General features: G+C 37.6%; 1 protein-coding gene across 12 annotated transcripts in view; it reads right to left on the bottom strand.

The window, feature by feature from the left end:
- Window positions 1–24,054, bottom strand: part of DCDC1 (doublecortin domain containing 1) — a 437,850-nt gene that overhangs the window by 18,229 nt on the left and 395,567 nt on the right. For 10 of the 12 annotated variants that reach the window (XM_045066083.1, XM_045066081.1, XM_045066087.1 and 7 more), the window contains 7 exons: window positions 23,697–23,882; window positions 22,071–22,274; window positions 20,553–20,754; window positions 15,658–15,810; window positions 14,844–14,945; window positions 9,772–9,908; window positions 8,281–8,460 (listed from right to left, as the gene is read on the bottom strand). In XM_045066083.1, the coding sequence (XP_044922018.1) occupies window positions 8,281–8,460; window positions 9,772–9,908; window positions 14,844–14,945; window positions 15,658–15,810; window positions 20,553–20,754; window positions 22,071–22,274; window positions 23,697–23,882 (1,164 nt within the window). Of the gene's footprint in view, window positions 1–8,280; window positions 8,461–9,771; window positions 9,909–12,759; window positions 13,246–14,843; window positions 14,946–15,657; window positions 15,811–20,552; window positions 20,755–22,070; window positions 22,275–23,696; window positions 23,883–24,054 lie in introns of those variants that run through there. The other 2 variants (XM_045066085.1, XM_045066093.1) reach the window with 2 other exon arrangements.

Genomic DNA, 24,054 nt, shown 5'->3' with positions numbered 1-24,054 from the left:
TCAGCAGCGGTCTGATTCCATACTGTGCATGTGAACCAGCGAGGGGTCTGAAGATCCAGTAGAGGATCCTGACAGCTCCCCAGTCAAAATTTAGGGCAAATAAAGAGAACTGATCTATCCTGTCTGTTTTCTGTCAGAAAACCTCTCCTTGTATAAGGAGGTATAAATAAAAAATCAACAGCAGCAACAATATGAGGCTTGTGAAAGTATTCTACAACATAAAAAGCTGTATGTTTTACACTGTATTCAAGGTGAAGAGTCAGTAAAATATTTACAGTAGAAATACATTTTAGAGAATATCTGTATTGGGTTTTCCCGAAATCCAATAAAATATGATTTCTGTAAACACAGACATGCGCATGCGCACAATGAGATGACAGCAGTTTAAAGGAAAGAAGTATCACTGAGGCATGGGCAGACATGATGATATTGATGATGATGATGGTAATAATAACAGCAGTTAACATTTATTGACACATTTCTTTTTTTTTAAGATTTTTAAAATTTTTTATTTATTTGACAGGAAGAGATTACAAGTAGGCAGAGAGGCAGGCAGAGAGAGAGAGAGGAGGAAGCAGGCTCCCTGCTCCCTGCTGCGGAGCTCTATCCCAGGACCCTGGGATCATGACCCGAGCAGAAGGCAGAAGCTTTAACCCACTGAGCCACCCAGGAGCCCCTATTGACACATTTCTATGGGACAGAAACTTTTCTGAAAGTTTCCAAGGACAATCTGATTTCATTCTCTGGAAAAACTTATGATCTCCATTTTATTGATGATGAAATTGGAGAACAGAGATTAAATTTCTTAACCCAGGTCACACAGCTAGTAAGAGAAGGAACAGGGTTTCCAACTGGGATGAAGAGAGACCTAAATGAAAAGAGGAGAGAAGGTAAGGAAATAAAAGACTCAATAGTAGAATTAAAATCTCTCTTAAAAGCAGAAAACGAGCAGACTGAATATTGTAGAAAATCAAATCAGTATTAGGGAGGACTAAGTGGAGAAAATCTCAAAGGATATAAAAAAGCATAAGACATAAATTTTATGAGAGAAAGGTTAAACATCTGGAATGTCAAGACATCAGATATTAAACCTATACATTATTGGTGTTACTGGAGAGGAATTCAGAATAAATTAAACTTGAGCAACTATCAAAAAAAATTGAAGGAAATTTTTCTGTCCCAACAAAGACCCATATCTTCAGATCAAATGGGTTAACTTAGGACAAGGCAAAGTTAATAAAAAAATGACTAACACTTAAATATAATTGAGTTGAAAAGTCTGAATTTCAGACATGGGGGTAAAATTCAGTTATATTTAGACCTTTATTCTGCAAAAATGAATGCCAAAGAAAATGGAATAAAATACGAAGTTTTTAGGAGGAAAGTTTTTAATGTAAGAATTCTGTATCCAGCTGAAGTTTTACTTTTTGTTTCAGGCAACAAAAGATATCCTCATGTATACAAAAGCTCACAAAACATATCACCTACATACATTTCATATTTTTAAGGAATGAATGAAATTCCTTTACTATGGGAAAGTCATAATATGAAATGACTAATAGTAAGCAGTGAGACCACTAGAGCATGAGCTATAACTGCTATAAAAAAGTGGTCAGAAAATAAATGAATTAACAATTTTAAAGTCTTCACAGAGAAAAAAATGAAGTAAAAATGGAAAACATCAAAGGGACATGGGCAAGGAAGAGAAAACCAAAACATTCCAACTTTCTAGTTATCCATGAGGTCAAAAGATGCTGTTTTTTTGGTTTTTCTTTGTTAAGAACATTTATTTTTATGATTCTAACCAATGTAATAAAACCTAAAATCAGAATAAGAGAAATAGTTCATCTGTAGGAATAAACAAGATCATGTGATTTTATTCTTAGAAAATTTATGTGAATCAAGTTAGATATTAATAATGAGAGAAAAATGCTTAATAAAATGGCCAAGCATAAAATAAATGATAAAACATCGATAGTTTTTTTGTTCACAAAAATAGGCGTTTAGAAAATAGAGTTGAAAATCCATTCTAACAATAAAACAAATTAGGAATGACAACTTATTTAAAATGTGTGATGCAGGGCTCCTGGGTGGCTCAGTTGGTTAAGGCTCTGACTCTTGATTTCAGCTCGGGTCATGATCTCAGGATCCTGAGATTAAGCCCCACGTGGAACTCCCCCACTCAGCGTGGAGTCTGCTTGAGATTTTCTCTCTCTCCCTCTCCCTCTCCCTCTGCCCCTGCCCTACTCACCCCCATGCACTCCCTCTCTCTTTCTCTCCCTCTAAAATAAAAAAATAAATCTTTTTTAAAAAATTACAAAAGTTTACAGAAGGACAAAAAAAGCCATATATATGTATATATACATATATATAGACACACAAACACATAACAAACAATGCCACAGAATTCAGTGTGGCTGCAAGGATTGAATATCATGAAAGGTGTTGATTTTTAGGAAATTAATAGCCTAATACAATTACAGTCAAAACACCTGCAGGATGATTTTTAGGTGTTGAAATGTAATTCCAAAATTCATCTATAAGCATCAACATTGTAAGGATATTTAAGTAAAATCTGAAAACAAAGTACAATAGGCAATTTCTATCAGATAGCAAAAACATAAAGCTATAATAATTCAAGAAGTATTAGATACATTAGATTGTTTAGGAGCAGAAGCTAATTAAGAATTTAGCATATTATAACGTTTGTAGTCCAATTAAGCTGGGATTAGTCAGTAAGTAGGGCTGAGATAATAATTTTAAGCCAACAAATAAAGCAGAGAAGTAGCTTCAGTCAAATTTTACACTAGAAGAGAGTTTCACACAGTTTAAAAAGTAAACGAAAAAGGTAAAATTATAAAAAATCTGAAGAAAATCTGATGACTCTTCATATGACCTCAGGATAGTAAGACTATCAGAACACTTAAAAACAAAGAACAAACTTTTAAAATATATTAACTTCTATGCATTAAAAAACCCATAAACAAAATTGCAGATTTGTTACAATAAACTTAATAAAATTACCCATAATAGGCTTATTGCTTTAAAAAAAGAAAATTCGTATCAGTGTGAAAACTATGTCCAATAGCAAAAAGCAAAGGATTTAACAGGAACATAACAGGAACAGGAACAGGAAAATTGTTAAATAACAAATTTATTTAACAGATAACTAATAAATGATAAATCAGGTCAAGTCAAATCAAATCGAAATCACTTATAAAAGCAATTAAAGACATGTAAACTAATGCATGGATATAATATTCCCTCCTGTCAAACCTGCAAATACATTTTTCTAAATGACTACATTTAACATTGTTAACACCTCATGTATACAACAGGTAGGCAGAAACTCTCATTCACTATTGGCAACAGCTATCAAAGTGTTTACATAATTTGACCTAACAATCCTTCTAAGAATTTATTTGGGGAAATAATCAGAAAATTAAATATATATATATGAATAATTATATTATATATTAGATTATATATTAGGTTATATATCAGATAATTTTTTTAAAAGATTTTACTTATTTATTTGACAGACAGAGATCACAAGTAGGCAGAGAGGCAGGCAGAGAGAGAGGGGGAAGCAGGCTCCCCGCTAAGCAGAGAGCCCGATGCGGGGCTCCGATCCCAGGACCCTGAGATCATGACCTGAGCCGAAGGCAGAGGCTTAACCCACTGAGCCACCCAGGTGCCCCATATCATATAATTTTATATATATCCTTTGGAATATGCTTTATGACAGCAAAACATTAGAAAGAACCAAAATGGAAACAATAGAAAACTGAATGAATAAATAATAATGTGTCCATTTGATAGAAGATTACCATGCCATTAAAAATAATTCTTTTGTTAGAGAATGTTAAATTTATGGGGGAAAAGTTGCAATAGTTTGTGAGGTGAAAAATGCTGGTTGCAAAATTATATATACCATGTGATCTGTTATGATCACAATGGCAAAAAAATTTATAACTATATAGCAACCTCAGAAATACAGCCACTAAAATTATAACTGGTGATTTGTGGGTGACAGAATTTTCATTTCCCTCTTGGTGCATTTTCTTTTTCTAATTTTAATTCAGTGATTACATGTTTTTATATAATTTGAACATAAAACAAATGTTATTCATAATCAAAAAATTCATAGCGATGACAATTGAGTCTCATGGTTTTTCTTTTGATTCCTCTAAATTTTCCATAACAATAGTCACACCTTTCATAGACTGGCTTAGTCTGCTCAAGCTGCCAAAATAAGTATCATAGACTGGGCAGCCTGAACAACAAAAATTCATTTCTAGCAGTTCTGGAAGCTGGGAAATCCAAGAATAAGGTGGTGGCTGGTTCAATTTCTGGTTCTTTTTTGTGCCCTCACATGGGGAGGAGAGGGCTCTCATTTCCACTTCTTACAAAGGCCACAAATCCTATCAGGTTAGGACTCCACACTTATTTAATGTCATTTAACCTTAAATCCTCCTAAAAGCCATATCTCTAAGTACAGTCACACTGGGGGTTCGGCTTCAGCATAAAAATTTGGGAATGGGGGGGCACAATTCAGTCCATGGCCGTTCGTTCACCTTTATGTTTTAAGGCAACCAACAAGTTAACAACTGGGTTTCTATCTGGGGTGGGAGCAATGGGGAACTGTCCTAAAATATGTATGGACAAGTCTCTGGGAAAAACTCCCGCAGCTTGAAAAGATCCTACATAAAGGTAATTCTTAAGTTTTTCCCAACTCTACCACTAAAATGTCACTATTTTATTTATTAAGATTGTATGTGCTACTTATAATTAGAAAATGAATGTTATTTAATTAAAAAACATGTACTAAATGCAAAATATGAATTAAATATATGGCTATTTCACTTGATTTTCACAAAGATCTATTTACATGAGACAAAGTTAATGAGTTCACAAAATTCTTTTAAAAATAAATCTGAAATAAGGCATTTTCAGTACAGAAAGGCTGAACAATATCTAGTCAGTTTATGATCTTCAATGACGTTCTTAATTCCTAGTTTTTCACATGTACCTAAACTTACCAGGTATCATCTCTACAGTGGGTCATCTAAATGTATGTTTATAATTTTGCAATAACAAAAGCTCATGATAAGGAGCATCTGTGCATAGTTCTCACTCACAATCTATTTTGGGGATTTAGTTTTCAGCGACTGGTCTCCTCAGAATAGACCACATGGGCATCATAGGACTACTGCAGACTCCCTGCCGGCCTGAAGTACTTGCCTCAACAAATCACAAGGACCCGTTTCCCATGCTTTCAGGTTCTGCTTATGCATGGAGAGCTGTGTGCAACTGAGAGAGAAAACACTGGTTTTGAGATTCTGTAGAATCAAAGAGATGTTGCAGGGATGGTAGAAGACAAATGCTTCAGGACCGTAGAAGAGGGGTTGGGCAACCATAAATCAGAGAAAGATGCCGGCTCTGAGGAACGAGCCACTAACCCTGGAGAGGGAGCCGCCTTAGTGCACTGATGACGGATGAGCCCGAGCCTGTTGGAGAGGAGAGTTGCTCTAGCAATGTTCAAAGAGTGGGTAGGAAGAATGTGGTTAAATCATCCAGAATAGCCACCGCAGTGAAAGAAGCAGAGAGAAAGTCTGCATTAGAGGGGATTCAAATACCATCTGGGGGTTTTATTACAGAAAGTCGAGTGAAGCACATTGAAATGTGTTCTGTTCCTCGTCTTGCTGTAAAAAATACCAACCATTGAAATGGAGTTTCTTTGGAGCTGGTGGTGTTAGCCAGACTCCCCAGTGAAATCTGAGTCCAACTCTCCTTGTTGTCTATTTGTTCCACACACAGTGCCCTCTCCAGATGTATTCTTTATAGCCGGATAGCTTGGATGGAAACATTTCTAACTGATCACAAAAGATCTCATGCAAGTCTCCAAATACAAAAACAGATAGCGTGGGAAAGAAAAGGATAGATATAGAAAGAACTTTTTTTTTTTTTTTAAATAAAGCAAAGAAACAAACAATACACAGCAGCTTTCTAGACATTTCCTAAGTATCTTTCTACATACTGAGACCACATCAAGCTCCATAACACATTGCTTGTCCTCTGCCATTACCTTACTCAGAGAAAGCTAGTGGCTCAAACACTTTTTAATCTGGGATAGTGTAGTGGACTGAACTGTATCCTCCCCAAAACTCACAGGCTGAAGCCCTAACCCCCTGATGTGCTTGTATTTGGAGAAAGATCCTTTAAGGAGGTAATCGAGATTAAATGAGGTCATAAGCGTTGGGCACTAATATGACAGGACTGCGACCTTATTAGAAGAGGATGAGGCACTAGAGATCTCCCTCTCCACGTATGCCAGGAGGAAAGGCTAGGTGAGGACACAAAGTGTGTGGCCGGAGAGTCCTTTTCAGAAACCAACCTTGCTGGCACCTCAATCTTGGAATTCCAGCCTCTAGGACTGTGAGAAGTAAATTTCTGTTGTTTAAGCCACGCAACCTATGATATTTTGTTACAGCAGCCCAAGTAAACTCATATAGATAGCCTGCAGGGTCCCTCATACGCTTCTAAACTATCTCTCCAGAAGTATGTCTCTCTCCCTGTTTCTGGGTCCAAGCACTATCCATGTCATATGATTTATGAATCCTAACAACCATACCTTTGTGTTCAGTGCCCTCATCCTTATTAATGCTTTTTCTGAAGCATTAAGATATTGAGTCTTACCCATTTCTCAAGTTTCATCAGAGGTTCTGATTGATTCCTCTGTGGAGCCTTTCTCCTTCACCCCAGGTGGCCAGTGTTCCCCTTGTCTGAACTCCTACTGAACTTCCTGCCTGCACTGCTAATTTGACCTTGATCACGTGCTGCTAGTACTTCTCTGAGAGGAATGTCAGATTCCTTAGCTCACACATTTTTCTTACAATCTGAATTCATCATTACAAGATATAGACACAGAGAAAAATATACCAGAAAGAAACACCACCTTTATTAGCTCACCAGCAATCAGACCATCTGATAAATACTCGCAAAAAATAAAATGTTTTGTCTTTTGTTCTAAGTGTATGCACATGCTTTATGTTATGCTTCTTTCACTTAGTCTGGAACATCGACAATTGTCATTATTCTTTTCAAAGTTGATTTTAATTGAGTCATAATGCTCTATCCTATGTACTATAAATTACCAAATCCTCAGTGATGCCTGTTTAAATTATTTCTAATATATCTGTGTTATAAATACCTTGTGAAAAATATTCTTACCAAATATTTCTTTGTATAAACTCATTAAAAATCCCCAGGACAAAGTTCTAGTACTCTTCTGAGGTGCACCTCCTACTCGATTTGCCCTTATGAGCTTCCATGAACTCCTCCAGACCAGTCAAATGCCCTGTCTTGTCCTTCCCTCCAACCAACATCTGACTTTTATATGACTTCCTCTTGACCCAGAACAATTATATGAAAACATTTCACAATATTTAAAAAAGCCAATTATTGGAGATATCACCACAAGACTTTTAAAAAGTCTACCAAAATCCATTCATTAGTTGCCTGAAGTTTTTGTGTGAAGACTAAGGCAAAATGTCAAATTTTAGGACTATATCCTTATTTATTTATTTGAGAAAGAGAAAGAGAAAGAGAGAAAAGAGGGGGTACAAATGGAGGGAGGAGCAGAAGGAGAGCGACAAGCAGACATGAAACTCCATCTCACGACCCCGAGATCATGACCTGAGCAGAAATCAAGAGTCAGAGGCTTAACTGTCTGAATGACCCAGGCACTCCAACTACATCCTTGATATTACAAAAATTAATGAACTGCTACTCGTCATTTCCTTAGTCAGTGTTTTAACTTTGGAAAAGGGGAAACTTTGTCACAGTTCCAGGACTCTGGGCAGTAAGAACATGATTAGGTTTTCTCTAAGAATACTGTTGTTTTCCCTACAGAAAACATATCTAGTGAATAGTTCCTGATGGGGAAATAAATCACGCTTTCATGAATCGGGTTTTAAACACAACAGGAAAACTATTTACTTTTTTAAAGTTTAGATTTTTCCTCTTTGGCTACAGTGGTTTTAATGATCACTGGTGCTCCTAGCCAGGTGTCGTATTCTGATTTACACGCATGTCAGACAGCATTAAGCTCATTTAATCATTATATCCACCCTGTCAGGAGAGTCCTACTCCCATTTTACAGATGAGAAAATGAGGTTTAGAGAGGAAAAATAATTTGCTGAACCTGACAGTCTAGAAATGCTGAGCTGGGATTTGAATCCAAGTGCAAGAAGCAATCTCCATTCACACCAAATTTACCTCTGAAATAGTTTTGCCCCAGGCGTAAGTGCCATCGTCAGGTCTGCCTCCATTTAGATAAATCCACACGCGTTTTGCATTCGGTTGCTGATACAGGCTGCTCTGTCCAAGTGCAATACGTGTAGTTTCAACTGGAGCGTTTGTCTTGGCTTGTGGTACTTGAACTGCAGAAAGGTGCGCCTGATAAGAAAAGCCCAGCGAATACCAGGGTTAGAGAACTGCCTGGCTAGTGTGTGTATGACGAATGTGATGAAAACAGAAACACTTATGATTGCAAATAATATTTTAAAAAATTTAGGAAGTGTATTACCCTCTCCTGTCATGGACTCTTCTGTGAATTCCTCTTGCTTATTATTATCACTCTGGTGGGACACGAACCCACATAACCAATAAGTACCTTATTGTTACTTCAAGGGTTATTATTATTATCACCTTCCTGTGGTGATAATAATAATAACCCTTGGAGTAACAATAAGATACTTATTTTGGCGAAACACTTAACTTTCATTTATAATTTGGAGAATGAATGGAGATGTGTTTTTGGATTTCTGTGTGGTGTTTCTCCTACTGAGCGATTTCTCTGCATCTAACAAATGAGTTTTTGATTAAAATCACAACATCATTTTCTTTAACCAAGAAATGCTTAAGGGAATGTGCATGACTGTTGAGTCTTCACTCTCTGTCTTTTAAAATACAGCAGCCAGCCTTATACTTTGCCAGATCCCTGCCAGGCAGCTTTTCATCCTACTTCAAGCATGTCCTAGTTCAATGCTTTGCATTCATTCCCTGGTCAGTGATTTATCCTTCTCAGCTTGGCAAGAAGTCATATTTCTAGCAATGTCAATTTCTTTTTTTCTAGTAACCTTGACGTGGGCACACACCTAAGATTTAGATTGAACACATTCCACGATTTGAGAAACTCTATTAAATAAGAACATATCATTTTGATGAAAAACTTCACAAAGCAAAAAGTTTTCCCAGGTCTCTATCCCCAGTCCTCTCTCAACAGCTGACCTTTCTCTTCTCGACTTTTTTATGTCTGACAATCCTGACTGATTAACCAATTGGACTGAAACTGCTTTTTGAATTTCTCACTCCTGAATGTCTCCATTGCAATTAGTATTTTGCTCCTTGCTCTTTCTACATATTGAGACATACCCTTAGGAGTGATGAGCAATGAAGCCATAAGGCTCAACTTGACTACACTTATTATAATTACCTTTGTACATATCCACTGGGCCTTTTTCTCTTCTTTGCTAAGGTCATAATTTTTGGTCTCCATTCAAACAAAACAGACTTTCATACGAGCTAGCTCTCTTTCAGATAACTACTCTCCAAATGCCAACTCAATGCTTGGCATATGCTTATGTGGTCATAACTGACCAGATGCTGGGGTTATATTAAGAGCCTAATTTTAAAATTCAATATTATACTTTTAAAACCTTATTAAAGAGGCAAAGTCTTTAATGTCTGGAGTCCTGAAGAACGTACCTCTGTATGTCTTATGAGTTCCATGAGTTTAATTTCCTCTTGAGTCTGCTCAGTCCAGCCTCCCTCCACCACCACCGGCTGCATGGGGTTTTTGTTGGGAACCATGGCGGCTGGCTGACATGCTGCTGCTCGCCGCCCTGGGGAAAGAAGTCCCTGGTAATGTTGTTTCTGAAGATGCGTTTTCAGATTCCAAATAAATTGGTTTGGCGTTCTATGCATAAATCATTCCACTTGGGAGCATAGACTAAAATACTAAATATATCATAAAAGCAAAGATGCCTAAGGTAATAATATCTAACAATGCCTCTTCATATGGGAGCTTGAGGCTTCAAATAGCCAGGATATGCATATTCACTGTACAGATGGAAAAGAAAGATACCATGCTGACTTCCACAGTGGCCCCGGCCTTTCCTGCACGATATGGTTCAGTGGTAATTTAGTCAAATAGAATCCATGACCTATATAGTCCATCATCTCTTCCAGTCATGGAACATATGTTTTGTTCTCTTCGCTAATAATAAGCCTTTCCCCAACAATTAGCTTAGCAGCCTGGGGATTAAGTACTTCTAAAATAATATTAACCCAAGAGACAGGAGGCTTTTTTTTCCATCTAATAATACCCGCAAGCACGATTAGTTTCTGACACCTCTGCTGTGCCCTTTAGGTTGTTAAAAAGCTGTGGTAAGAGAAAATATTTATCAGAATACTGTACTCCAAAGAATAATAGGCATTATTTAATAAGTGTGTTGATTTCAATGTATGCTTTCTTCCAGCTAGTCCACTTAAAATTGTAAGAGATTGAAAAATCATACTTACAAAATTGTTTTCTTTCTCCGTGTTGAAAATAAACTCACACTGAGTCTCATACTGATTCCTAAACTTCTTAAGTAACGACAATGCTTTCTTTCGCATGTTGCTTCTAGAAACTTAGGCTGCACACCAGCTGTCAATCAGGGATTGGGCTAGATGAGGCCAATCCAAACATGTTCAAGATTTAGTCCTTGTCTCAAGTTTTTTGGGGAAGGCAGAGGTCAAGGAAATGATTGCACCAATAATCGATTGCAGTTGTGCTCCTCCAGCGAACAGGATCTCTAAAAGCATCTCACAGGGGCCACCACCCTAGTCTAGTGCCAGGGAAGGCTTCTTTGAGAAAGTAATGCTGAGGTGGATAAAATAATGGAAATACTAACATCAAATTGAGCCCTAATTTTGTTGCCAAGGGAGTCTTAATATGCAGATTTTCAGACCATGACTACAAACAGAACTCTGAAAACAATTTAGTATTTGCGGAGAATAAAGCAACTGCACTCTTGTAAGCTCAAGTTTGTGGAAATAGATCAAGCAATAAAAATAAATGGCAGCAATGACTTTTCAGGGAAATCAGAATTCTACGTACCTAATAAGCATTCTATGCAATTTATGGATGTGGAGAAAACATAATTGAATCAGTCAGCCAATGAGTTACAGTGGAAATGCCATTAGGTTATGAGCATTGGAGAAGGCCACAGTGGTACAAGAAAAATACATAACACAAATTTACGCAAATACAGTTTTTAGCTTACTCTATTCATAAAGAGTAGACGACACTAATTTATGACACATAAATATTTTATTTATAGTGCCTTTTGAACACTAAAACTTTGCTCAACCAAAGAGAGCTCAGCAATAGTTTATCATTTACGCTCTTAAAAGCCAAGATTTGAATGTAGGAAAAGAGCAAAAACCATTATGCTTTATTTGTTTTTTGTCAACTTTCTTCTAATGGTCTTAAAAAAAAATGAATGCATTTGCACTATAATTTTCATAAAGAGACATAAATTCATCACAAAAGGTTTTGGTTCAGGGAAAGATGTTCATAACAAACTACTATTTATGTAGGTAAGAATACCAATTGAAACCAAGAAAAATGTATTGATTAAATTATTTTATTTTCCTATTACATTCTCCATATATCTTATTTTAGTTCATATGAGTTCCGGGGAAAGTAACAATAATAGCTAATAATTAATGAGGAAAACTAGAGAACGTGAGTGCTTTGCTATGCTTTCAAATTGTAAATCTCACCCAGACAGCTCCCCTACCCCCTCTCCCTTGATCAGAGGCCCACCCTGGTTCAGCATTATCTGTGCTTGGGAGGGTAAGTCCACCTCACCTGAGGTTTTAGTCGGCAAATCCCTTTAGCTCTCACACTAAATAAAATGCCCCAGCATCACCTTTATACTTAACAAATGCGATACTTTGGCATAATCTGCCATTTCTTCATTTCACTGATCACTTTTTAAGACCCCCAAGTCAGAAAATGGGCTGCCTTTTTAGTAACCCTTATTCTAATATTTATTGAGTATTTATTATGTGCTGCACATGCAGTAAATACTTGACATTTCTTACTTCATCATAAAACCTTACAAAGTCATTACTAGTATTGTGATTAATATTAGCAATGACCACACTTACAAATGAAATGTAAAATCAGCTTAGCACAGTACTTTATATATGCTTAATCAATACTTGTTGGCATTCACCAATGGCTATAATAATGGAAAATAATCTACTTAGCTGCTCTTCCATCCAATCCCCAAGAAACTCATCATCCAACAGGGACTACAGTTAACTGGACTTTGACTTGTTCTTATTTGTCTTCATAATCCCGACAACTAGAAAAGTTCTTCCTCAGAGTAGGTATTTTATATGCATGTATTGAATTTACATTTAATAGCAGAAAATATAACAGTTTGTCAGTAGAGACAAGATTTATCTTAGCACTAAATTCTAAGAGAAATTTCATTAATGGATTGCTCCATAATGGACACCATCTGACATCTATCAACAGTGATACTGCAGATGATACCAACTGAACTTTAAATGATTTTTTAAATAAATGCCTTTTTAATACTTAATTATAATAAAAGCTGAAGACATAATATAAAATCAGAATATAGTAAAGGCAACTCTGCCTGGTGTTATTTTCAGTATGTTGGTTTTTATTGATTTAATTTGATACAGAAATAGACCTTAGAAAACTCAGTGGAATGAATGGTTGAAATTCTGTTCATTCTTCAATTCAGTCCTTCTACAAGTATTCACAGCACAAATTAGGTAGTAGAATTTATAATGTAACATAGGGAAGATAGTCACATGACCAGGTAATTATAGTAATGTAATAATGATTATCAGAGGGGAAGCTCAAGTTGTGATAAACTGCATTATTCCTAACATGGAAAAGGGAAAGTTTAGGAAGAAATAACAAGTAAGCTGAAAACCATTTAATCAGTAGAAGCAATCCAAAAGGACAAGGGAGAGAAAAGTTGAGGCAGAGGAAACTAAATTGTGCCAAATTCTCAGAGTTAAGAAAGCTCCTGATACGTCTCCAGGACTGAAAAGTAGTCCAAATGGTGGAGTGGCGAGAACAAGGAAAGAGAGCAGCTTACACAGGACCGTATCATGGAAGAACACGTTGAAGAGTTTCATCTTTGTCTGAAAAATAATAGGAAACTTTGAAAAGTTTTATGCCTGGAGTACCATGACAGCTTTGTATTTTTGCCTGATCACTCCAGCTTCAGAATGTCCCCATTATGCATAGACTAGAAACTACTATCAAGACTGGAAGCAGGGAATCAAGTCACAAAGCTGTTATAGTAATCCAAGGAATAGATGACAATAGCTAGAATTTAGATAACACAGTTGAGGATGGAGACCAGATTCATTTGAGAAGAGAGGTTGGAAGCAACAAGACTTACTGTTGTTTGCTTCAAGAAAGTGAGAGAGAGGGAGATGCCAGGGTTAACTCCCAGGTTTCTAAGATGGGACACATGGGTGGATGGTGGTAGGGCCCATGGCTAGAAGAAATGAAGGAGATACTGGAGTGGTGAAAACTTTAGTTTTGGACATGCCCAAGGAACATTTTGGTGAAAATGTGTAGTATTTAGAATAGCAGAGATTACCAGTCATGGTAGATGTTTTTCATGTAGACCCAATAATTCTTTTGGAAAGAACTGAACAATAGTCATTTCAACCCAGATTTCCATTTAGGGCACTTAAAATTAGTTGTGTTGCTTATTGAAGTAAAATTCACATGCTTTTGACAACAGACAGTGTGCCTACTTAGGAGTTGAAATCCTGTCAGGGCAATGACAGAGCCTGAAATGTATTCCTTTCTAGACTAAAGTCTATAATACACTTTTTCTCCCCAAAGAACCATCTGGAATCTCAAGTGTTTGGCATAGTATAACGTCTAGAACCTAAGATTCTACGACAGAGAGAATGAAAGAGGAGAACAAATACTGCCAGTTGATCACTTTGACTGTGAATAGCATATCTTGTGCTGCCTAACTTGAAGAAGCCCTGCTGATATTGACCTTTGAAAAATTCAGTACCTCCTCACTCAGATTATAAAATAGACAGGGGTGCCTGAATGGCTCAGTCAGTTAAGCCTCTGCCTTTGGCTTAGGTTATGATCCCAGGGTCCTAAGATGGAGCAGCAGGGAGTCTGCTTCTCCCTCTCCCTTTTTGCTTGCTTTCTCTCTCTCTCTCTCCATCTTTCTCTTTCTCTCTCTCTCTCAACTAAACAACAGCAACAAAAAGACTCTCTCCCTCCTCCTCTGGCCCTCCCCTGTGCACATGCCCTCTCTCTCAAATAAATAAATAAATCTTAGGAAAAAAAAAAAAAACCAAACAACTAAACAGGCAAACAATAAACAACCCCCAAACTTCTTTCCCAGCAATACCTAAGAAATAGACCAAAAGTTTTGTTTAAGGACTAATTCCAAAGCCCACAAAATGTTACTTCAGCGACTATTTCAATCCTAACATAGGGGTTAGATGACCCAGATACTCTCCTAATTTTAAAAATTTACATATAATTCATGTGGTATTCATTTTAATATAAAAGTTACAAATATAAAATCAGTACCAAAAGATATATTAGGTTTTAGACTTGCTCAAGTGACTTTTGTGACACAATATTTATAGTACTCAGTTAAACATCTGGTATCTAATAGTAGGAAAAAACTTCCAGCAAATTGGGGTTACATTTAGAATTAAACATGGTGATACTTGATTTAGTTCATACTGACCTTTTAACAGTCTCATTTTGTGTTTCATGGTGTCTAGATCAGCCAAAATTTTGTCCTTTTTTAACCAGTTCTGTTTTTCTACTTTTTCTGCTTTCTGCAAAGCTAGAAAAAATACATTTTTTTAATCTTGCATTGTGTTATCGACAGTAATTTATCATGCAAGCCAATAATTTATAAAGAACTTTCTGCTCCAAGAAATAGATTCAATTAGAAACAAGTAATTAAAAGGTAAGGGTCATTAAAAGAAACCTCATTTGAAAGATGACAGGGCTTAAGGCATTTCTTTATGGAATGGAGAAGGGGGGGAAGAAGAACAGTGCTGTTTTATTATATAGATTTACCATATGCAATAGCCATATTTCATTTTCCACTTCCACAAACTATTTGGAGGTGATGAAAGCCTGGCTTGGAACCATTCATTTTTTAAACATCCACCTACTGCCTAAAGGGTGCAATTCTTAAAAATGAAAATGTGCAGACAGGTCGTCTTCAGTGTGAATTAAACTCATTTGTTATTTTCTAATGTATACCATTATTCTCAGTCTTATAGACCAAGGATCTCTTTATCAACTAAATTAGACATTTTTCCATGCAGAATACTCCATTCCAGTAAGAAAAAACAGGGAACTGTGCAAATATAGGAGTACAGCTATCCTTGTGCACATGTTAATTGATGGACTTCCTGTTCTTTGCATAAATGTGATGTTATTATGTTGGCATTATACACATTTAATTCTTTTCTTATGGTGACATAAAATTTATTTCTCTCTTATTTATATACTTGCTTGAAAGCAAATGAAAACAAAAAACTTACCCTTTGGAGATAGAAATGGTTCACCACAGGATACCCAGATAGCAATGGGATTTCTGAGGACAAGGGCAAGCAGAGACTTATCTATACCATCCAAAGTATCGGATGTCACAGACTTTGGAACCAATTTGGTTTTCACTTTCATTCTCTGGTTTTCTAGGAAACAAATGGCACAATAACCAATGCACGATAAATAATGAATAAATTTGCCTCCTGAATTTGTTTATTCAAAATATTTCCTGTCTCATTAATGACTCGATTTAAACAGGTAATACCTAAACCAGATGCAAATATATAACTATGATCAGAAATTTCATATGCAACCAAATAATTTAAAGTAATGTGATTATAAATATACTTTAAATTCTTTTCTTATGTTTTACTAGATATGAAATAAATCTGAGGTGGCTTACTAAAATACCTACTCTGAAGAGGAATAAAATAAAGAGATAAGAAAACCAAGGAAAGGAGTAAAAAAGTATAGTGATAGAGTAAAGCCAAAGACAAAATGCCTTAGTGTCCTCTTCTTTTAAATGAATAGTAGTATCTATCTTATTCTGCTGTTGGGAAGATTAAAAGAAAAAAAAAAAAAAAGGAAAAATTTAACAAAACCAAAAGACAACTGACAGAATGGGAGAAGATATTTGCAAATGACATATCAGATAAAGGGCTAGTATCCAAAATCTATAAAGAACTCATGAAACTCAACACCCAAAGAACAAATAATCCAATCAAGAAATGGGCAGAGGACATGAACAGACATTTCTGCAAAGAACACATACAGAGGGCCAACAGACACATGAAAAAATGCTCCATATCACTCGACATCAGGGAATACAAATCAAAACCACAATGAGATTCCACCTCACACCAGTCAGAATGGCTCAAATTAACAAGTCATGAAATGATAGATGTTGGAGAGGATGTGGAGAAAGGGAAATCCTCCTACACTGTTGGTAGGAATGCAAGCTAGTGCAACCACTCTGGAAAACAGCATGGAGGTTCCTCAAAAAGTTGAAAATAGAGTTACCCTACAACCCAGCAATTGCACTACTGGGTATTTACCCTTAAGATATAAGTGTAGTGATCTGAAGCGGCACATGCACCCGAATGTTTATAGCAGCAATGCCTACAATAGCCAAACTATGGAAAGAACCTAGATGTCCATCAACAGATGAATGGATAGAGAAGATGTGACATATATATATATATATAATGGAATACTATGCAGCCATCAAAAGGAATGAAATCTTGCCATTTGCAATGACATGGATGGAACTAGAGAGTATTATGCTTAGCGAAATAAGTCAGTCAGAGAAAGACAACTATCATATGATCTCTCTGATATGAGGAAGTTGAGATGCAACGTGAGGGGTTTGGGGGGTAGGAAAAGAATAAATGAAACAGGACGGGATCGGGAGGGAGACAAACCATAAGAAACTCTTAATCTCACAAAATAAACTGAGGGTTGCTGGGGGGAGGGAGGTAGGGAGAGGGTGGTGGGGTTATGGACATTGGGGAAGGTATGTGCTATGGTTGGTAAGTGCTGTGAAGTGTGTAAACCTGGCAATTCACAGATCTGTACCCCTGGGGCTAATAATACATTATATGTTTATAAAAAAAGGAAAAAAACTATTTAAAAAAGGGAAAAAAAGGAAAGTGCTTAGAATAAATGGTGTTTGGTCTATTTAATTGGACGAGCATCCAAAAAATGCTAGATAATATTTTTGTTATTGAATGGACATGAAAGCGACACATTTCATTTGCTAGAGTTAAATCACAGTTTGGGTTCTGAGCATTCTAGGGGCCCAAGCAAAGAAGAAAACACAATTTCAAGATTCGCATGGGCCACATAGAGAGATAAATTTCTCAGAAGATACAACTTTTCTGGTCCTGATATCTGAGAGAAATTTATTTCAGGGTCTTCATAAGGGGGTTATCTGTGAGGTAGAAAACAGTATCCTATAAAAGAAACAAACAATATTGAGAACTTAAGACATGCTGCGCATTTCACTAAGACCTCTGCATTATCTCAGGTAAATCTCAAAATGATACTCTGAGGTACGTCCATTCTTCTTTTACAGAGTAAAGGGGGCTAAACACATAGCTTGGTAGCAGCAGAGTCAGGATTAGAACCCAGGCCATATGCCTCCAAAGCCTGTGCCCTTTACCACTATCTCCATAGAAACTGTTTTCCGCAATACAAACTGGTGGCATAACACAAGCCGAGATTCAGTAAAAGGGGCAGCAACCCACTAACGAACCAGCCTGATTCAAGGATAACCTCTAGATTATAGAGGGGAAGGGATGGCCATACCCCTTTAGTACCCAGCGTGAATAACATTACTTCCAGGCAACTTTTAAATAACAATTTGAAAGAAGAGCCTTTGATATTGTAATCTTCCAGAACCTGGAGATCAGATATTTCATATGCCAAATAAAGGCCAAACTATATGCTTTAATGATTAGCTAAGCATTAAATGTTGACATAATTATTTTAAAAAACTCATTAGAAAAGAGGACAAGTAATATCATTGTGAAATAATAGAAAAAATATATATATTACTCTCTGCCCTATGTTCCTGGCAGAGTACTTCCACTGGTCATTTTCTAAGTGATAAGAGCACTAGGATCATCTCTTGTTCAAATATTTTGTCTTTGATCCTGGCTCCTGACACAGACTCCTAAATCCTTTGGAATTTCCTGGATGATAGCAGTATCTTGCCGTCATCGTCGTCGTCTTCTTCTTCTTCTTCTTCTTCTTCTTCTTCTTCTGCTTCTTCTTTTTAAGATTTTATTTATTTATTTGATAGACAGAGATCACAATTAGGCAGAGGGGGAGGCAGAGGTGGGGAGAGGGGAGAGGCTTCCCGCCATGCAGAGAGCCAGACGTAAGGCTCAATCCCAGGACATTGAGATCATTACATGCATCGAAGGCAGAGGCTTAACCCACTGAGCCACCCAGGAGCCCCAGTTTCTTGTCTTCTAATGAGACTTTGGGCAGACTCATGGAGGAAGACTGGTCATCAGAAAGACCAAGCCATGATTAGAACTTTGGAATTTTCTACCCTACTCTTCACTCTCCAGTGTAGGGAGAGAGGCTGGGCATGGAATTAGTGAACAATCATGGCTACATGATGAAATCTCCATTAAAAATCCCAAAAGTACAGGGTTTGGAGAGCCTCTGAGTTGGTGAACACATGGAGATGGTAGGAGAGTGGTGGGCTTGGAGAGAGCAGAGAAGCTCTGTGCCCTTTTCCCACACACCTTGCCCTACTCATCTCTTTCACCCAGATGTTCATCTGTATTCCTTATCATATCTTTTTATAATAAACCAGTAGACAGTAAGTAGATCATTTCCTTGAGTTCTGTTGAGCTGCTCTAGCAAATTAATCCAACTGAAAAGAGGAATCATGGGAATTTCCAATTTAAACCAATTGTTCAGAAACACAGGTCTGGACAGCTTAAGTGGGGATGGAATGGGGAGCGGTCTTATGGGACTGAGCTCCTAACCCATGAGATCTGATGCTATAACCAGGTAGAGAGTGGAAAAACTGAGTTAAATTGTAGGACACCCAGCTGGTGTCCTACACCAGTTGCAGAATTGTTTGGCGTGGGGGAGAAAACACACACACCGGGTGTCAGAAGTGTTGTGAATGTGATAAGCATGTGAGAGCAAAGAAGAGACACACAGGAATAAGAGTGGGTTTTTCCTACTCAACTGTACACACAATAATGATCACTAATACTCATTAAATATTTAGTAAACATCAACCAGGCATTATTCTCAGCGGCATATACATTTATATATAAACTCCTATTCATATGTTTTATGAACACATGTTCGTATTTATGAGGACCGAATGAGTATACATTTACATGATCATCAGTGTGGAATTCGTAAAATGAGGAAACTGGGATACAAGAGGTTAAACAACCTGCCCAGGATCATTCAGCCAGAAAGGAAAAGAGGTAGGATCCGAACCCTGGAATTCTGGCTCCAAAACCCAAGTTCTTAATCTTCAAATCATGACTCTCTGTACAACAGTGGAAAGCTGAGATCACTCGCTGATTCACTGTAAGACTCGTTTGTATTAAGCAAACTGTTGCTGGGGACGCAGTTTCTGTCCTCAAGCTGTATGCAGTTTAATGAGACACACAAAGATGTAAACAGATTATAATACATGTGCTAGGAGCTGCAATACAGGTAGGTGCCTTCGTGGTGCTTCTGGGAGTTTAGAGGAGTGGTGGAGACGGGCAGGGGCAAGTAAGGGCAGCTTATAGGCAGAAGTATAGAGAGGACCCCTTCTCTTCTAATTTTATCTCTTCTAAAATAATAGAGATTTTACTGATCCAGCCCAGCCTTCTTAAGTGGTCTTTGGTTGATTTTGGTTTTAAATGTAAAAGCAAAAGCTGCCTATGTTACATCAAGTAGCTAAGTTATCAAATATATTTTATAAATTTGAGGCAATTTATTTATTGTTTTGGTGCTGAGACTAAATTTACGTTATTTGTTAACTTTTTCTTATCATTCTGCAAGGTAAAAGCAATATGACAATTTCACAAGAGAGCAGCTTCCTGTGATTTTGTAATTCTAGAAGGGGTGACCTAGTCACAGAATCACATTTAACATTTTTATGATGAAAAGTAGAATCAGCTAAATCTTTTTTTTTTTTTTTTAAGATTTTATTTATTTATTTGACAGAGAGAGATCACAAGCAGACAGAGAGGCAGGCAGAGAGAGAGAGAGGGAAGCAGGCTCCCCGCAGAGCAGAGAGCCCGATGCGGGACTCGATCCCAGGACCCTGAGATCATGACCTGAGCCGAAGGCAGCGGCCTAACCCACTGAGCCACCCAGGCGCCCCAGAATCAGCTAAATCTTAAAGAATGTAACCAACCTTTCATACTTTTAATAGTTGTCTCCTTTGTTGGAACAGGAACTGCCTCTTTCTTTTGTTTCTCGGTGTCTCTCTGGATGAAAGACTCCTCTAGTGCCCATAAAACCAAATCACATAAGGAAAGGATCATGGTCCCATCTTTGGTATATACTTTGGAGGCTGCCCTGGTGAGACCAAGTTGCTTCGTGCATTCTGTAAGAAGCTAAATAACACAGATTGTAAGGAATTGATGAGACAAAAGAGTGATAGGGCTGGGGAATAATCATGAAGAACTTATTATTTTAGAAATTTGAGAAAGTCCATTAATTTGCAAAAATAGAAGGCTAAATAATGACAGACTTGATCTTTGATTAGAGACAATTTTTTGGTATCAGACTGTCCTATGTAATTTCACAAAATTAGTCCACTCAAATTGTGAAGATAAGCTCCAAAAATTTAGCACAGCAGATGATGTATGTTAATACATTTTATCATCTGAGTATTTACTCCCTAAGAAGTGTTCAACTTAGAGATCCACTTTCAACTTTGTTGCTTTATAAGGAATAAAACTGTAGCACTTCATATGGATGAACCGGCTTAAAATAAATGAGTAGTTGACTTTCAAACCCAAACTAACACATATTCTTACTTTCATTTTGCAGATAGGGAAACAGGCTGAGAGGTTGACATTTTTGTCCAAGACTCCACAAGCCAGCTGTGGTGCTCCGGGTGAATCCTGGAGTTGCTAACTTTTGGGATTTGTTTAGTTCACTGAACAATATCTTAATAAAAAGGCTATTTGCATTCAGAAGGCAAATAGGACCAGTAAGTGTGTATGTGTGTGTTTTCAAGGAAGTCTCCAGGGTATGTCCATATCACATTCAATTTTGCTTATAAAATACGCTGTTAAAGGCATTGGTCAGAATGTATAGACAAGATAATCACCAAACAAAAGAAGGACAAAGCTGGGTTTGGACCTTTTGAGCTCTACGACAGAAACCACATGTTCCTTCCTAACACAACTCTTGCTTCTCTGATTTGAGAATGAAATGAAACAACCTGTCAACAAATAAGTGCTCAGATTTTACAAATGATAAATGAGGCGGCAGCTCTTAGAAATATTCAGATGACATACAGCCTGAAGCTGGAATGGGAAGGAAGGTGAAAAGGGGGGGGGCATTCTCTCTATCACACAAGTGAAGAAAATCTGGTAGCCCTCCCCCCCCCCCCACTGCTTTTATGTATCTTTGCTCTGGAACCAATCTAAAAATCATATTCTGGTTTCCCTTCTTTCTAAGTCTGTATCCAAAGAAATACAATAAAAAAGAATATCTTTAAGAAAGCAGAGATCTTAAAAAAAAAAAGAAAGAAAGAAAGAAAGAAAAAAGAAAACAGAGATCTTGATCTCATTAGCCTAAATTGGTGAAACTGGCCAGGGACATTTATCCTTCAATCCCACTGCTTTTTTTTCTTGTCAGAAGAGTCACTATTATCTTTACCTTGGAGGATGCAAGAAATGTTTAAGTTATAGTCACTTACTGTGGGGAATGTTCCAGCCACAATTAACTTCCCATTCCGATATCCACCTCCGTTTTTGTATGCAATTATTTTCACTGCCTTCTGGTGCATAGCTGCTGTACCACTACGAGGTACAACTTGGGTGCAGGTCTTCCTCCGCAAAGATAACAGGCGTTCTTCATAATAATTTAGCGTTTTCTCAGCCTCATAAGAAGACAAATCAGCCTGATCAAAAACAAAAACGAGAAAGCACAAAGGTCTACTCAAGCTTTTACTTTTAGTTTTTGTTGTTTTGTTATGTTTCAGTCCCTTAATTTAAGAAACACGTGCATACACCTGGGTGTGGTATCTAGATTTTGAGACGCTCACTCTGCATGTTGTAGGTATTAGATACCGCAGTGGGAAGAACATTGGTTCAGAACTCAGTTTTCTTCCCAGCCCTGTCACTGAGTCTCTAGGTGACTTTAGGCCTCTGGCTGTGTTTCTGGTCTTCTCCTGTTTTCCACTCTGCCTTCTCCTGTGATAGGAGCTGCGGGAAAAGCATGCCAGGGGCCAGAGAAAGCCTGGCCTTGAAGTAATGGGATGCTGGCACTACAGATAATCTCTTCCTCTTTTACCCAAGGATAATGCCACCCTGTGGTGGCAGATACTGATGAATGGGGAGGGGAACGAGTGCAGTCCTAATCTACATGATAATTAGGGTGGTGGACACCACACTTCCCCTTTCCCTTTCCCTCTACTCAGGATGCTGCTTTGAAGGAAAAACGCTGTCTGAGATGCTTTAACACTGAGGATTCTTTCCTAACAGCTCACCAGCACCTCCTTAACCCCACCATCACTAAAGCCAAGACAACTGCCTTTAGACTTCTCCAGAGGACTGACTTCTTTTCACCTTCAGAGTTACTGTTGCACTTAAAATTTATTGCAATTGTTCTGTCCCCTCCAGACCCTTCCCACACTGCACTGTGTATCCAGTTTAGGGGACTGAGGAGAAAGATCTGGAAATGGAGACAGCAAGCCCTGGAGAGAACACCAAGTTGGAAGGTTCCTCTTTAGGAACTGCTCCTTTTTATATAAGTGTGTAAGTTCCTTTAGCACATCCTACTCTAAACTTGAAGGAGAGGACTTTTCAAATGGTGTCATTTTAAATTAAGATTGCAGGAAAGTGGCAGGGATTTTTTTTTTTCCTCCATGAGCTATAAATAGTATTAGACATGGATGCATGAATTCAGGCACCCAACCTGAACAGCCATTAACAGCACGTCAAATTCCTCCTGAAATGTTCCATGCTAGTAAAAATAAGTTTGCCCTGTGAGTATAGGCAAGAAAGCTGGTCCACTGTGTAACGATTTGCAGTTACTTCCTCATCTAAAAGCAACACAGAGAGCAGTGGAAGGTGTTAGTAGATGATTAAAGCCACAGAAGTGCCCAATTAACTTCAAAGACTGTATCGAACTATTAATAGACAAGGTATTTTAAATTACAATGGACCAGAGGAAATCAATGCAGGTGGAATGGTAAAGGGGCATCAGAGGAAGATGAATTGGATGGGTGCAGGTGAACTTGAGTGCAAGGCAGATAATGAATGCATCGAAGTTTCCAAAGTGATGCCACGCACGTATTAGCAAAGCTCAGGTCATTACATACCCCTGCCACACTGATGACCTTGAAAGGCCCTCGTGAGAACTGCTTCTGGGTCGTGGAGCCTGAGGCACAGAGGAAGGGCAGCCCTGGAAGCAACTGTTGGAGCCCCTTCTCTGCTCTCATGGATCGTCCACATGCTAAGCAGAGCATTATTTTTTTCTTTCCAGTCGGTGCAAGATAGTAGTATCCCTAAAAAAGGAATAAAGATGGTTTTATGTAGGTACATCCAAATGATGACAGCATTTTTGAAGAATATTTGCAATACAAATAGAGCACTTTATTAATCCCCAAATGCTAAATTTGAGACCTCAACATGAATGCATCATTTTACTCCCTACTAATTATATTTTTTAAAAGCATA

This window comes from Mustela putorius, unplaced genomic scaffold (genome assembly GCF_011764305.1).
Source record: "Mustela putorius furo isolate JIRA1106 unplaced genomic scaffold, ASM1176430v1.1 tig00003859_pilon_pilon_pilon, whole genome shotgun sequence".
Lineage (NCBI taxonomy): Eukaryota > Metazoa > Chordata > Mammalia > Carnivora > Mustelidae > Mustela > Mustela putorius.
This window is presented reverse-complemented; position numbering and strand designations above follow the sequence as displayed.